General features: G+C 34.8%; 2 protein-coding genes across 5 annotated transcripts; one reads left to right on the top strand and one right to left on the bottom strand.

Moving 5' to 3' along the window:
• Positions 1 to 6442: 6442 nt before the first annotated feature.
• LOC112744214 (uncharacterized) lies at positions 6443 to 12067 on the top strand. Of its 4 annotated transcripts, none has more exons than XM_072215054.1 (8): positions 6443 to 6552; positions 6774 to 6860; positions 7554 to 7753; positions 7917 to 8750; positions 9537 to 9586; positions 9698 to 9990; positions 10118 to 10275; positions 10591 to 12067. In XM_072215054.1, exons 3-8 carry the CDS (start codon positions 7607 to 7609, stop codon positions 11857 to 11859), a joined length of 2751 nt encoding a protein of 916 aa, XP_072071155.1. In that variant the 5' UTR covers positions 6443 to 6552; positions 6774 to 6860; positions 7554 to 7606; the 3' UTR covers positions 11860 to 12067. The 4 variants fall into 4 exon arrangements, with proteins under 4 accessions (XP_072071155.1, XP_025649550.1, XP_025649549.1 ...); XM_025793765.3 differs by having other exon boundaries at positions 7484 to 7753; XM_025793764.3 differs by having other exon boundaries at positions 6458 to 6598; positions 7484 to 7753.
• Positions 12068 to 12088: 21 nt separating this feature from the next.
• Positions 12089 to 14893, bottom strand: LOC112744215 (wall-associated receptor kinase-like 1). Its single transcript, XM_025793768.3, has 2 exons — positions 13713 to 14893; positions 12089 to 13512 (listed from the first exon to the last, which is right to left on the bottom strand). Exons 1-2 carry the CDS (start codon positions 14566 to 14568, stop codon positions 12332 to 12334), a joined length of 2037 nt encoding a protein of 678 aa, XP_025649553.1. The 5' UTR covers positions 14569 to 14893; the 3' UTR covers positions 12089 to 12331.
• Between the last annotated feature and the right edge of the window lie 175 nt (positions 14894 to 15068).

The raw sequence follows: 15068 nt of genomic DNA, 5'->3' as shown, positions 1-15068 counted from the left end.
AATAAAGAGGGTATTGCCAATAATTGGGAGAGCAAATTAAAAAAAGACATAGATGTTATATCCAAAATTAGAAGCTAGTATATTAAAAAAAATACTATCATATAGAAATTTCTACTTTTAAACATCAACAACAATAACAAAACGAACTATTTAAACACAATCAATCAAAGTATATTAATAAAGAAAATATTTAGAATGAGCAAATGCAACGTATGAAAAAAAAATCCAAAATAAATGAACCAACTAAAAATAGGAAACTCATGAAAAGAAAAAAAATATTGATAAATTTTACATCTCCAAAATCAAAATGTCATCAATCCATACCCATCATTTCTCAAGTTAACAAGTTATGATAAAACAAATCAAGATCAAACCCATTGACTCAAACGAACCCATCAGTTTATTTAAAGTTTAGACATCTCCAATCTTCATACACTGCAAACAAGTATCAAAGCTGTCCTAAAATTAGAAAAGTAATCAAATTTTTTTTCCAATGCCTACTTTATAATAATCCGTGAATAAAAAAAAAAAGCTCATATAAAAAATTTATTCAACTTTAAGTAATTAGATATCCAATCTTTTCCAATTGAAATTGCCAGAAATTATTTTCAATATCTAAGACCTACAATTTTTAATCTCACAAGCTCACAAAACCAATCTTCCCAAATCTCTGAGAATAAGAACAATAGTTAAAAATAAAGGGATTTTCAAAAAAAAAAAGATTAAGAAAATGTTCAAGTTTCATATCTTAGCCAAAAAGCAAAGGTCATCTTTTACTCGCCAACAAAAAGCAAACATTCACAATCTATGCTTCAACTTCACATGCATTATCCCATTTAAAAGTAGACCAAGTTCCTTCATAATGAATAAATTGAGATACCACTCGAATAAATATTCAGTTTAAAATCAATTTCAAACAACAAAGTAGCATTATTGCTATCACAGTTACAATCATATATCTGAAATCAGCTAATAAAAAAAAATAAAAGACAAACATCACCAAAATAAATAAAATTCTAAGAGTTGATTCTAAGTTTCTAATACACTCTCATTCATACATAAACAAAATTTTTATCATGATAATACACATAAAATAGGTTGTTTGAGCTGCCCTTTAGTAAGACATCTCCATCTAAATGTAATCTACTGTTGCAACAATGAAATCAAAGCATAGTACAGAATTATTAAAAGACACAAACACATCGGTTGTGGTGTGCACTTCTAAAGTCAGACCAACTAAATTATTTCGACTTTCAGTTTCAAAATAATGAACATGATCATAAAAATTCACTTGAAAGTACGAACATTTTGACATGATCACGAAAAAATGTTTCTTAATCTAACTAATGATAAACTTGAAAAAGTATAAAGGTAGTATAATAGAGAGCCTTTTGAGATTTACTTCCATCTAAATAGAATGGAACGGATCCCATTGAATAGATGGAAAGTTGTGTGAACCAAATAAACATTATATTACAAGCATCCAAAAGTTAAATAATTTTTCTCTTTGTTCCTCAATTTAAGTCTCTGTAAAGTTAGCTCTTACCTCTTTTTTCAAACATCATATATTTCTTAGAAATCTCTTAAAATAACTAATTTCTTTCACAAATATCACATTCCGTAGAAATCATCAAAATTCAGGAACAATAGAAAAATCATAGAATAACATAATCACAATAATTCTGCGACAGAAAAATCATGTACAAGAACACAATACTATAATAAAACCAGATCATCAAATTAGAAAAATTTAAACAAACTTCTAGATCGAAAAGATCTTCGTCCAATCTAACTAGTCACCCAAATAATTCACTATACATAAGCAGATAAAATCATCAATCAAACAAACAAAAATAACACTCTATTCATATGTTTCATCATATAGTCCTTCTTGAGCAACTAAATAACAATTTTTTTTTTTAAATTATTGATTTAAAAGAAAGAATCAAAAGCAAATCAAAATTATGTTATAACTTTAAAGATTATCAACATAAGAAGAAAAACTTCAATATCGTTTATCAAATCTCGAACAAAGCATTTTGATCAGAAACTCAGCAAATCCATGAAATCCACAAATCCAAATACAGTTCTATAAGAGAATTAGATAATAATTCACGACAAACATCGATCGAATCATCCAAGTAATACATGAGATATTGACATCAAGAATCACAGAGAAACAACACGAAGACGAATAAGATTAAGGCATACATTCACCAAAGGCGAGAAATATTAGAATTAGCTACAAGGCATAAATCGCAAACCAAAACCGAAACTGAAGTCATTGCAAAAGCAAGTTCAAGAAAATGTACCAAATGATGACTCTAGGTTGGGTACAAAGAAGAAGAAAGAGGTGGCAAGAAGCGGCAACGAACACATGGTAACAAGAACCAGAAGACAAGAATGACAAAAATGACCTTAGAGAAAAGAATGACATTTCTACAGGCCTCTGATAGTACCACAATTTGTACAAATAGACGCGCTTCTATTTATACAATTGTGATCCTACCATAGGACACTTGCTCCATATTACACAGATTAAACCTAAGCTCTGATACCACTTTGTCACGGCTCAAAATTAACCATGACTGGCGCTAAGAAAAATAGTCCCTTAGCAAGCCTAACCGACTTAAATATAAATTGAATAATAAAGTTACAAATATTTTACAAGTCCGAAAATAGTCAGTTATACATTTTTAACAAAAAAATAAAATAAAATAATTAAGGATGGTTGGATCCTGCCTGTGACATATGGAGCATATACATCTAGGAACTCGACAAGGATAGGTATTCATTGCAGATCGTTACTCTTGAATAGAAAATCTCACATAGTCAAGTATTTGTTCCTGAAAAATATTTTTAGAAAAATGGGATGAGTCTCGCAACTCAGTGACTAGACAATACATCTATAATCGACATGAGACCATATAAACATTATTATCAAGTAATTTTAATTAGAAAATAATAGTTGATAATAATAAGTGAATCAATAAGGGAGTTCTCATACAGAAATCAAATCAAAAGTCCACACTTGGGCGGCTCCACCTCAATGGGTAGCCATTTCCTCTCGTGTGTCCTAACAGAATAACAGATCTAACGTATGGCCTACACGTTAGGCTAGCAACACCCCTGCTAGCTGGGGTCTGAGTTAGATGCATCTAAGTTAACGTCATAACCGCCGTTAACTACGGTTTTCTAATACGAGCCTCCCAAACCAATTCAAAACATATAATTTTAAATACAACAAATCTTTGATCTTTCAAATATATAAGGTATCGAATCAAATCAAATCATATATTATACTTTCTCATCAGAATCCTTTCCAATCATACTTTTTCAATCATAACACATTTCAAATATATTTCACAATCTTTAAACTAAGTGAATACCAACAAATACTTCAATGCTTCAAAAACAGATATTCAAGTAAATTCAAACATTTTAGAATAGTGCAAAACTTCATCAAAAATATATATGGTCTCAAAAACAGATATTCAAGTAAGATCAAACAATTTAAAATAATGCAAAACTCAAAAAATATATATGGTCTCATGTATAGCTCCGAAAGTATAAACTTCATAAAAATGAATTATTCAATTTTAATAAATCAATTATTCTAATCAATTTAAAACCGTTCTAGACAAATATAGTGAGTATAATTCAAAGATCATAATAGATATATGTCAAAATAATTATAGATGCACAATCAAACAATTATAAATGTAAAGTCTACTCACAACTTGGTCCCAAAGGATCGAAGAGACCGAATCCGAAGTATAACTGAAATCTGGTGTTCGAAGGGGTTGAAGGAAACACCAAACAAAGGAGATAACAATGATGATGGAAGGCAACGACAGCAGCTTCCACATTAGCATTAAGACCATGGACATCTTCAGTGGCAACATCGACATCAATTCGACACTCATCCACCCGACAATCAACAGTGGCATAAGCAAGGAAAAACAAAGAGGGCATTAACAGCTTTTCAGCGCACTAAACGGGATCAAAACAGCAGCAGTGGCCTCCTTTGAGTTCAATGACAACAACCGCAACTTCAACGACTCTAACAACAGCAACAACACTAGATCTGGCAGCTCATGTTGGAGGTAGAAGATCGACCACAGCGTTGCAAAAAAAGAAAAACCAGCGCAAGCTTCAGCAACTTCAACGGCGGCAACGGCTCCATACAACACCAACGGCAGCAAGAGGGTTTCCTCCTCCCTTGCATTCTTCTGCCTGGCACCCATTCTCTCCTTTTCTCTCTTGTACCCGGTGGCTGCAGTGGCTACCGCAACAATAATGTCAGTGGCGGCGGCCTCCATTATCACCGTCGTTGACTCCTTCCTTTCTCTTCTCATCAGTTCGTTGGTTTATGTCTCTCTCTTCCTTACTTCAATTTTATTTTCTTTCTTTCTTTCTTTTGTGGGTTACTGAAGTTCTGTGAGGGAGGGTGGAAGTGAGTGAGAGGTGAGAGAGTGTTTTGAATTAGAATTAGGGTTAGGTTTGAGAAAAAGAATAAGAGTAGTGTAGGAATTTTGATAAAATTAGAGGGTAGGGTAGTAATAAAAGAAATCAAATGTAAAATGTTTTAGAAAAAGCTTGGGACATTACATATCGATTATATTTCAATTCTTCAAGGAGGTGTGTAACTTTGGCAGTCCGCACACCTGTTTTGCTTCCATCATGTCTCAATACCATCGACAGTTGGACAACAACTTTATTTGTAGTGTCATTCTATCTCTTATCCTCCACGAATACAATAATCAAGGGATTGTCAACACAAAATTTCTGAACTGCACTGTGTTGCCAAACCCAACCTTCCTCAAGTAAGGGAGAATGATGTTTGGTGGTGCGAGAGTGTGACTAACTCATCTAGGGAGTAGTATGCGAGACCTCTATTAAAATATAAAAGATTTCAATAAAAAATCTATTTGATATAGGACATATTTGAAATTCAAAATAAAAAAAATTTAAATTTCGAAATAAAAAGATAAAAATTATAATAAGCAATTATTTCACACTTCATAATTTAGTTGGATTTAGAATTAAGCTAAATACCGTAAGTCCATAAATACATTAAGAATAATTAACTTTATAAATCAAACATTTAAAAAATTTATCCAACAACATTACAATAAATATTCAATAAAACAAGTTATTTAGTATGTTCAAAATTAAAATTAAAAATATAAAATTTAAATTAAAAAAATACAAAGCATAATAAATATTTATTAAATAAATTAAATTAAATTAAATTAATTAATTAATATTTACTAACAATATATTGCACCATCTAAAAAATACTAAATAATATGACAACTAACCTTTTTTTATGTTACTAAATAACATATACTCTAATCATATATAATAAATACTAAATCTATAAAAGTATCCTAACTATAATTATATAACACTAGTCTGGCCAATGAGTTATAACTCAAATGACATAGTCTCCCCATACTCAATTAAGAGGTTGCGGGTTCGAGTCTCCTATCTTTGGTAAAAAAAAAAAAAACTAGTCTAAAAAGTCGATCACTCCAATAATATGTCACGTCGCATTTAGACGGTTGATGTCATTATCTTGTATAGTTGTTTGCGCCACAATGTCTGAGTACCTCAAAAATATTAAGAGAAATGTCCAAAGAAAGAAAAAAGGAAGCTAAAGAGAGTGTGAAAGTGACATAAATCACGCAATAAACGACTTCCGTATATGAACTTTTTAATTTTAATATGGAGAGAGGGTTGGTGTATAGCAGGGTTATGGAGGTATATGGTGTTTCACTAGAGTATGAGGACTGTGCAAGACAAATCGGACCGTCCGATTGGATGTACTGTAATCCGACGGACCGAGTACAGAAAACCCTGAGTCCGATTTGAGTACTGACTCCACGTGGCAGACGGTACAGAAAATCCTGGGTTCGATTTTAGTACTCCACACAAATCGAACGGTTCAATTTGTGTCCCTCTCTCTCTGCAATAAAATTGGACCGTCCGATTTCTTCCTACTAAAACAAAAAATTCAACGCCATCACAACAGTGTATATCCTCCAATACTCCATAACTCAGCACAATTCACATGTCAAACTCATATAAAAAAAAAAAATTAACCTCGGTATATAAGGACAAACCTTACTTATTTGGTATGAACAACCTTAAATTGGTAAATAAATTACAAATTATTTATATCTGTAAATAAAATATTTAAATTATTTATTTAAAAAAAATTCGATAAGTGTCACATCGCTTGAAATAAATAGACATTTCAAAGTGTTTTTAACTCTTTTTTTTTTGGCAATTGATTGTCAACACTCAATAGTATTTAATGAATGGTTCAGATGATATCAGAAAAAATCTAAAACAGAATATATTGTTTATTTAAAGTCAAGCAGTAATTTATTTTTATTTTTTTTGGTAAGATTATTTCGTTACTAAAAGAGAAAAAGAAAATTTACAGAGTCCACTTGTGGAACTACGTAATTGTGAAAGTACTAGAGAGTAAAGACACGCACGCAGAGAGAGAGAGAGAGACAAGAGACACAAACATTGGAAAAGGTTTTTGCTTTCACTCCTCTCACCTCTGTTTCTCCTTTCATCTTTTGTAAGCTGCTTCTGCTTCTTGTTCTTGTTTTGCTTTACTTTTTCTTTTGGTTTTGGTTTTATACTCATAGCTTCTTTTTTTTTATTGTTTATTGATTTTCTTTTTCTGTAGTGTTCACTATTTGGTATTTGCTAAAGATTGATTCTTTTTAAATTTTTTTGGTTGCTAACTGCAGAAATTTACAATTTTTCTTCTGGGGTGTTGTGAAAATAAAGGAAAATGGCTGATTGAGGATGAACTTGAAAGCTCATGATTCTGCAGTGTAAGTGAACTTGTTCTCGTGCTGGGTCTAACTGCAAGAACTCAACTTTTTAATTTTCTTTTGTCTATTTTTTAATGTGTTTAGAGGGAAAATATGGCGGGGTTTATGTCTGAAATTTCTCAGGTTTCAATTTATGTGTTATGCTCCAGCCAAAAAAGGAGCATTTATGAATATTCTTTTGAAATAATGAAGTGTTGATTATGGTGTGACTTGGTAGAGTTGAGGCTACGATAATGCTTTCTAGAATAGTGTTTCTGTGTTTTTTCTTATGAAAAGAAAGGACCTTGTTCATTTACAAATCCATTCAATGGATTTTGGATGGCTTAATGTGTTATATGAGAAAATATTTCATGGTTTAGGGTTAAGAGAGTATGGCCATTGAAATGGGGAAAAAAAGAATCCTTTTTCTTAATGGACCAAGTATTGATTTTGGTCGAAGTTCGGCAAGTTTCTTCTGGAATTTGCGGTTGCTCTTGGAGAAGGAACTTGTCGAGAGTTGTTGAATTCTAGAGTTTCTTCATATTCATAATGTTCTATTCATTTAACACTTTATGCTTTTCCTTATCTGTCATTTTAGCGTATCCCTTTTAAGTTTTAACTTTGTCTTTGTACCCTTTTTTCAGTGCTCATTTTACATTCCCAGCTTAGCCAACCATCATGCACATTGTAACCTAACTGAAATTTTGACATTAGTACTTCGAAGCATAGCATCAAGAATTGTAGAAGCTGTATTCACATAGGTATAAATGTTCGGCCGCAAAGTGTTCCTAACATACAAAAGAAAGCGACAATCATCTTCTGAAGATGCCCATAATTGTTCTTTATCTGCACAAGATAAACATGACAAGCAAACTGCTGAGAAGGCAATGGAAAAGAATGAAGAGAAACGGATGGTGAGATTTCCTCAAATGAAACTTCTGAATGCTTTGATTTCTACATGTAGCATTTTCTCTTTATTATTGTATTTATACTAAATAAGTGAATTTGATATACATTTCTATGACTAAAATGCGAAACATATGTTTATTTATTACACTTTATTTTCTTGCCAAGCAGCGAGGTTGTTCATCATGGCTCCCGGTTCGCAAACCTGACAGCCTTAAGTCTGGAGAGCAAGGAAATTGTGATGCAACAAAAGTCATGGTTACTAGGTCTAGATCATTTTCATCAAGGCATCAATGCGAGGATACCTCAGAGACGGCGAGGGATGCTGGTGAATTACTTGCTGTACACGCAGAAAAGGCTTCAAAGAATGCTTCTGGTCCTCCTGGAGATTCCTGTGCCACTGAAATCTCTAAGAACGAATTTAGCAATTGTCCAAATATACAATGCACTCCCCCTTCAGTTAAATTGGATGCCGGGAATGGTTTGAATTTAGTTGGCTCAGAGGCATGCATTACAAGGGAATGCAGCTCTCCAAAAGGCAATGAATCTTCTGTATTGAATAAGTCAAGAATAGAAGAATTTACTGATTCACAGTTAAAAGATGGTTTCATTAACCCATCTCGACGTAAGGTTATAAAGACTAAGTTGGGCACCCCATTAATTACCTTCAATCGATGCCATAAAAGAAAAAAAGATTCAGATGCAACCGATGGACAAAGCGAATTATTGCACGGGAAGGAAAATATATCAGCGCTAGCCAAGTGGAGCATGCTTGTTGATGTTAATGCCAGCGCTAGTTCTACGAATGAATCATCTTGTGAGGAATGTCCTGTAGATAAAGTACCAGACCTTAATCAATCAGTGGATCATTTGGAAAGAGGGAAGCTGTTGAATCAAATCCAAAATGAAGCATCCTCTAAAAGCTGCTCTACGGTTTTTCTGGCTGACCTTAATCAATCAGCTGAGCTTTCAGAAAGAGGGGTGCTTAATCAAGCTAGAGAAAAAGTATGGCTTTCTGGTGATTTTCTCAAACCTTTGATTTGTTAATATAAAAATCTAAATGCTGTGGACTTGCAAATTTTATGATAGCCAAATGTTTTAGGAGGATTCTAGTTCATAGAACATAGAAGCTTGTTTTGTAGTAATATTCCAACTATTATCTAAGAATTCCTTTCTCCCCTTAGCTGATCTATGTATTAACTTATCAATGCAACGAAGCATGGGGATGATAGTATGTTATCTAAAGTTTTACACACATTATCACTTTGAAAATGAGGTTTAAGCTGTTGTGTTAACATCTTCTTTGGCTACTTTATATTATTGGGGAGCATGTAGTTCTAGTGTAGAAGATAACCTAATGTTGTCAAAGGAAACATTAGTTAAGTATTTTTTATCATTGGGTTTGTGTTCTATATATAATTTCTATCTTTGAATTTTAACTACCATGATCCTGTAATTCGATCCAAATTAATAATTCTTTATCATACTTCAATATAGTATTCCAAATCCTCATCTAAAACTTTTCATGCTTTCGAAGGGATGTAGTAATGTAGTGGCAAGGAAATCGGTCAAAATGGTAGATAGCTCTGAGGACATCAGAGTTACACACTAGGCAGATTGAAGAGATCTCTAAAATATTAGGCAACGAGGCTGACAATCTTGAATATGAAATCTGCTCAACTGTCGAATCACTGACGAGTTCATGACAATTTGTGTTTTGCTTGTCTATCGGTAAAACAGTTAATTATATAGGCCTGATATGAATCACACTAGTTTTTTATTTTATGACAGGTAGAAAATGCACACCATCCGGACACTTCGGGAGTTGTTTCCGCAACATGGTATATTTCCATACAAGTCAATGCTGCCTACATTTTTCCATTATGAAATCCATTAGAAAGCATTAGTTGTGGCAGATAAAAAATAGAATATTAATGTGTTCACTGTAACAGTGTGACACCTTTGGGGGAGCAACTGCATCATGGCGAGGACATAGACAAAACCGGTACCATTGCAATAGAACCAGGCCAGAGTTGCCTAATTCAAAAGGATGCTGAACATATGCATAAGGATTGTGAAGGAGTTTCTATTAATGTTGACTCTAGTGATCCCTGCCCAACCACAACTGCTGATCAGGAACTAGAGTCCGAGCCGTCTGTAAGAGAGGCCATGCAAAATGGTACATGTGATGATGCGGAAAAAACCGGAGGACTCCGTGAATTTGACCTGCTTGTTGACTCTTCAGGTACATTTTCTCAGTTAGTGCTAAACATGTAGTTATTGATGATCAACATTTGTTGAAAAAAAGGCTTAACCTGCATTTCTTTCAATTTACTTAAAAGAGCTCACATATCATATTTTATGTGATGCAGATGAGAACATAGTTGATTTAAACTTGGGTGTTGGCAAACATCCCGTAGATTTGAAGATGACAACTCCTGCGGACAAATTGGCCTCTATAAGCAGTAGTTCTGCCACTGTGGAAGATCAAATTTCTCCATTGGAATTGTTAAATGTCAAAGATACACAGGTAGAAATAAATGCCTTTGCTTCTCTATGAATGTAAATAAGATTGAGTTTACACAAAAGTAATTGTATGTTGTTTCATTGAAATGATAGTGTTGCCATTGATTGATATTTATTATGGGTTCAGGCACAAGTTAATGTTGCTAGCAATAGAAAGTTTTAAATAGTTTACTTTAATAAATGCACAACAAATGCATTGAGAATTTAAATTTTGCATCGTTTTCTATAAAAGCTTTCTTAATTGATAATTTTATCATGTGCCCTTAGGGCACATGTTAGTTAAACCATAAATTTAGTTCTTGTTTTCTTGAATATACAGATGATTCCAGAAGGAACATCCAGTGATGTTTGCTCAATCATTGCTCAACCTCAGTCAACTGGTAGCATGATGTCTAGCAAAAGAATGAATGTTCAACAAAGTAAAATTATTCGATCGGAACCTGTGCCAACAGTTTCGCTTTCTTTGGGTTTGTCTTTACCTGTTGAGCCTAACATTGGAGGTTGTGATTCCATTACTTGCTTGTCACTATTGCCTTTGCCAAATTCATTGAGTGAAACCAAAGGTTCTGTACAAGACATGTTATCTGAATATTCAGCAAGCCGAAAACCGTGGCATCGCCGACACAAAATGATGCTTGAGAGCATTGTAAGCAGAGCAAGATCTTTGAATGAAAGGGGCATTTTTCAAGATAACTTGGTGCCACACCCAACCATGTGGTCTGAAGAGGAGCTGGATTATCTCTGGATTGGTGTGAGGAGACATGGTAAGGGGAATTGGGACGCCATGCTAAGGGATCCAAGACTGAGGTTTTCGCCGTTAAGGTTAGCAAAGGACCTTGCTGATCGTTGGGAGGATGAACAATTAAAAGTTTTGAATGATGTTGCTTTTCCACAGTTCATGTATCCAAAAGCCGCATCATTGGAAGGAAACTTCTGCTTAGATCCTAAAGCAAGTTTTTGGAGAGAAAGTGCAATAGACAATACTAAGCTTTCGCCGGAAGATATGTTTTCTTACAGGGACAGTAATACCCTAAAGAAATCCCGTGCTCGGTTAAATTCTCATGGTAACACCACCGGACGGAATCATAGGCCGGGCTTTCATTCTAGGAAGGCCTCTTACAACAAAAGTGCAGATAATTATGAATGGGGATCTTTTCCTGGGAGCTTGAGTCTTCCCAGAGAAAATTCTTATTCAAATGATTTTCCCTTTAACTTTTCCACAGGAAACAGTAATTTACCTCACTGGCTGAGAGAAGCAATTTTCGCTCCTCCTTTAAAGTCAGTTGAGCCGAACCTGGCTCCGGCCACAGCCGTTTCTTTGAGTTCTCATCCGGAGCATGGCTTGGATGCCGGGAAGTCTAGCTTTGTGCCTCAAAATAGGTTGAATGGTTTGGGAACAACTGAGCCACAAATGTCAAATCAAAATGGTTCTTCTCAGTGTGCAACCTATTCAAGAAGAAGATTTGGGATGATGAAAGTGAATAAGCCATTGGAGCAACATGTCAAGAAATCAGATGCCTTAATCATTATTGATAGTGACACATCTTCTGAAGAGACCATATCTGATGATAACCGTTCCAGCTTATAACAAACACCAATAAATAAGTGTCTGATGTGGATAACCTTGTTTAATTTATGCTGTTAGCTGTAGAAAAAGTTTGTAGAGGAATGTTCCATATTGTAGATCAGCTATTTGTAAAAATGTAGGGGATCATGTGGACCTTATGCTAAGTGAATGTTGTTTTTCTTATTTTAATTGAAATTGTCAGGGCTTCCTAAGCTTCAAATGCTTAAAATTTACCAATGAGAGGAAAAGAGAATGGAAACTGCTTCATAGCCAGAAAATTTATCAGAATATACTTTATAGAATTATGTACAAATGTGATAGGAGCAGTTCTAATATTTTAACAACATATGTGATAAGCCAAGTCTCTAGCCTTGCTAAAAAAATTTGAAAAAAATTTCTCTGTCATAACCAAATACATATACAACTGAAGGGTTTTCTCTATGATGTAGCCAACATTTTCATGAACAGATATCTGGGGTGTCAATCAGGCATCTTAGAAGGATGTGGACTCCATTTGTAGGGATACCAAAATGCTTTCCTCTCCAGATTCTTGAATTGGTCCCCTGGTGGTGTGGCTAGGTGATCCACCATCTTCAGGCGAGATGCGGTCAAGGTCGATAAGTACGGAACTCTGTGCTGTTCTCAATGCTTCTAGTTCCGCTGAAACTTCTTTCATGGTTGGTCTTTTCTTCCCACTGAGTCTCAAGCATCTCATTGCAAGATTTGCAATGGCAAGAATGTGATCTTCCCTTGCTTCCTTGAGCACTTTGGCATCCAGAATTTCAGAAAGCTGGTTCTCCTTCATCAGAGAAATGAATTCTGCTATCAGATGCTGACCCTCATCTTGTAACAATGAAAGTGGTTTCCTCCCAGTTATGAGCTCAACAAGTACAACTCCGAAACTATACACATCACTTCTATCTGTATATTGATTGGACTGAAAATACTCAGGATCTATGTACCCAAAAGTTCCTCTTACTGCAGTTGTCAAGTGAGTATTATCCAATGGAAGTGATTTAGATGTTCCAAAATCAGAAACTTTAGCACTGTAGTTGCTGTCTAGGAGTATGTTTGAAGGTTTGATGTCTCTATGGAAGATAGGAACAGAAGCTGCAGAATGCATATAGGCCACTGCTCCAGCTACCTCACAAGCAATTCGAAGGCGGCCATCCCATGAAAGCGATGATGACTCGTCCTCTTTCACATGAATATGGTCAGAAAGTGTTCCATTTGGAATAAATTCATAGACAAGTAATGGTGCTTCTGTCTCAAGACAACACCCCAAGAGTTTAACAATGTTCCTGTGGTTAATCTGTGATAGAATCACAACTTCATTGACAAAAGTCTGTATCTGGTTCCTTTCCATCTCTTTTGATCTCTTAACGGCGACTATGGTTCCGTCTGGTAACATTCCTTTGTAGACCGTGCCAAAGCCGCCTTGACCAAGGAACCTACTCTGGTTGTAGTTATCTGTTGCTCTCTTCAGCTCCTCCTCGGTAAAAAGCTTTGTCCTTTGTCCATTTGTATAAGATGAGACCTTCTCTTGTAGCAAGTAGCCACCATTTTGCTTGAACAGCTTTTCTTTATGAAGTTTTTCTCTCTTTTTCTGTATGCATTGGTACAGCTTATAACCAAGAAGAAACAAACAGAGAAAGCCAGCACCAATGCCAACACCTGCAAATACATGAGTAACAAACATGCAAATTTTAGGAGGATATATCATAATTGCTAAACTTAGATATGGCAAATAATATAAACTAAGCCTTTTCTCCTTAATAGTATCAGCTATAGCCTACATGCTATATAGGCCTAAAGCCATGCTAACATAGCTATATTCAATTGCTGTGAGGGTTAAGACATATACATATATATACCTAGTGCTGCAACCAATTTAGCAGGAAATTTTTGACCATCTGATTCTTCACAGTTGAGTCCTATGAGGCTTGAATTTGTGACATCTCCCTGAGAACATGTACAATAGAAACTCTCTGGATCATCTTTGCAGCTCTTACCCCTCAATGGAATCAAAATCGGAGTCCTCGCCATAAGGCTCAAGCTTCTGTTTCCATTTGATGTCTGGTTCAGCTCATTGGCATCAAGAATACTTTGTTCATCAACACCATAAGTCTCTCCTATTGACTTGATTGTGTCGCCTTCGCCAAGCGAGTAAACGAGCAATGATGTCACGCCTTTTGCTGTTTGGTTTGCAGTTGGACAAGCACATAGCATGGGAACTGTGAGCTGAGCACCAATGGCAATGTTGACAGAAGCATAGTAGTTCTGTCCCATCAAAGCCTGGCATGTTGTGAGGCCTTGGTAAGTAGTGTTCACTAACATGAAATATGTGTCATCCTTATTGACTGTGTAAAAAGCATTGTGTTGATAAATATTTCCAGAACAGGAGCAAGACACAGGAACAATGATTGATTTGTTGGTAGGAATTTTTTTATTACTTGAAATTTTGTTGATGGAGGATACTGTGGATTCTTCAGAAGCAAGAAGATTTGCAATGGTTTGAGGGGTGTTATAGGGAGGTTTGGACCTGTAAACTAAGAAGGAAGTGCATGATTTTTTAGGACTATTGCACAGGTACCCTTTTGGTGTGGAAGGGTTGCTGGAGCAGTCAAAGACAGTTTCATTGAGGAATTGTTGTTGGCAATGGAGATATTGAGGAAATAGAGATAAGAGAATGAAGATTGTGAAAATAATGTTGAGGTAGTGAAGCTCCATGATCCTCTTTGATCTTCTATGGAGAAGACAAGAACATAGATGAGTTGCACTTTGTTCTTTTTTATGTTACCAATAGTAGATACTAGATACTTTAATAAGTTTTATCAAAAAGAATTCAAAGATACCATGTCAAATTGAAAAGAGTAACTATTTGGACTTGTAATGTCTGACAACAACAGCACTGCTGTTTGGAATAAGTTTGTAAGCATTAGGCAGGGTTGTTTTAGTATTTTCTTATCCTTCTTTACACTTTCCTAAGCAACATGACTAGAAAATATTGGCTATTTGATAATTCAAAGTTGGAGGCTTGGAAGATATTTGACTCATACAAATTTGGAACAAGTATACCAATAATAACCTTCAGAGTGAGTTACTTTGAGTAAAAGAATTTTCCTCTTGTTTTAAGAGCTCAACATTTCCAATATGAATTTTCTTTTTGTTTGAAGTGTTAGCGTTCAATCAATCCTTGTGATTGAATATTCAGAATTCATCATGTGAAG

This window comes from Arachis hypogaea, chromosome 14 (assembly GCF_003086295.3).
Source record: "Arachis hypogaea cultivar Tifrunner chromosome 14, arahy.Tifrunner.gnm2.J5K5, whole genome shotgun sequence".
NCBI lineage: Eukaryota > Viridiplantae > Streptophyta > Magnoliopsida > Fabales > Fabaceae > Arachis > Arachis hypogaea.
This window is presented reverse-complemented; position numbering and strand designations above follow the sequence as displayed.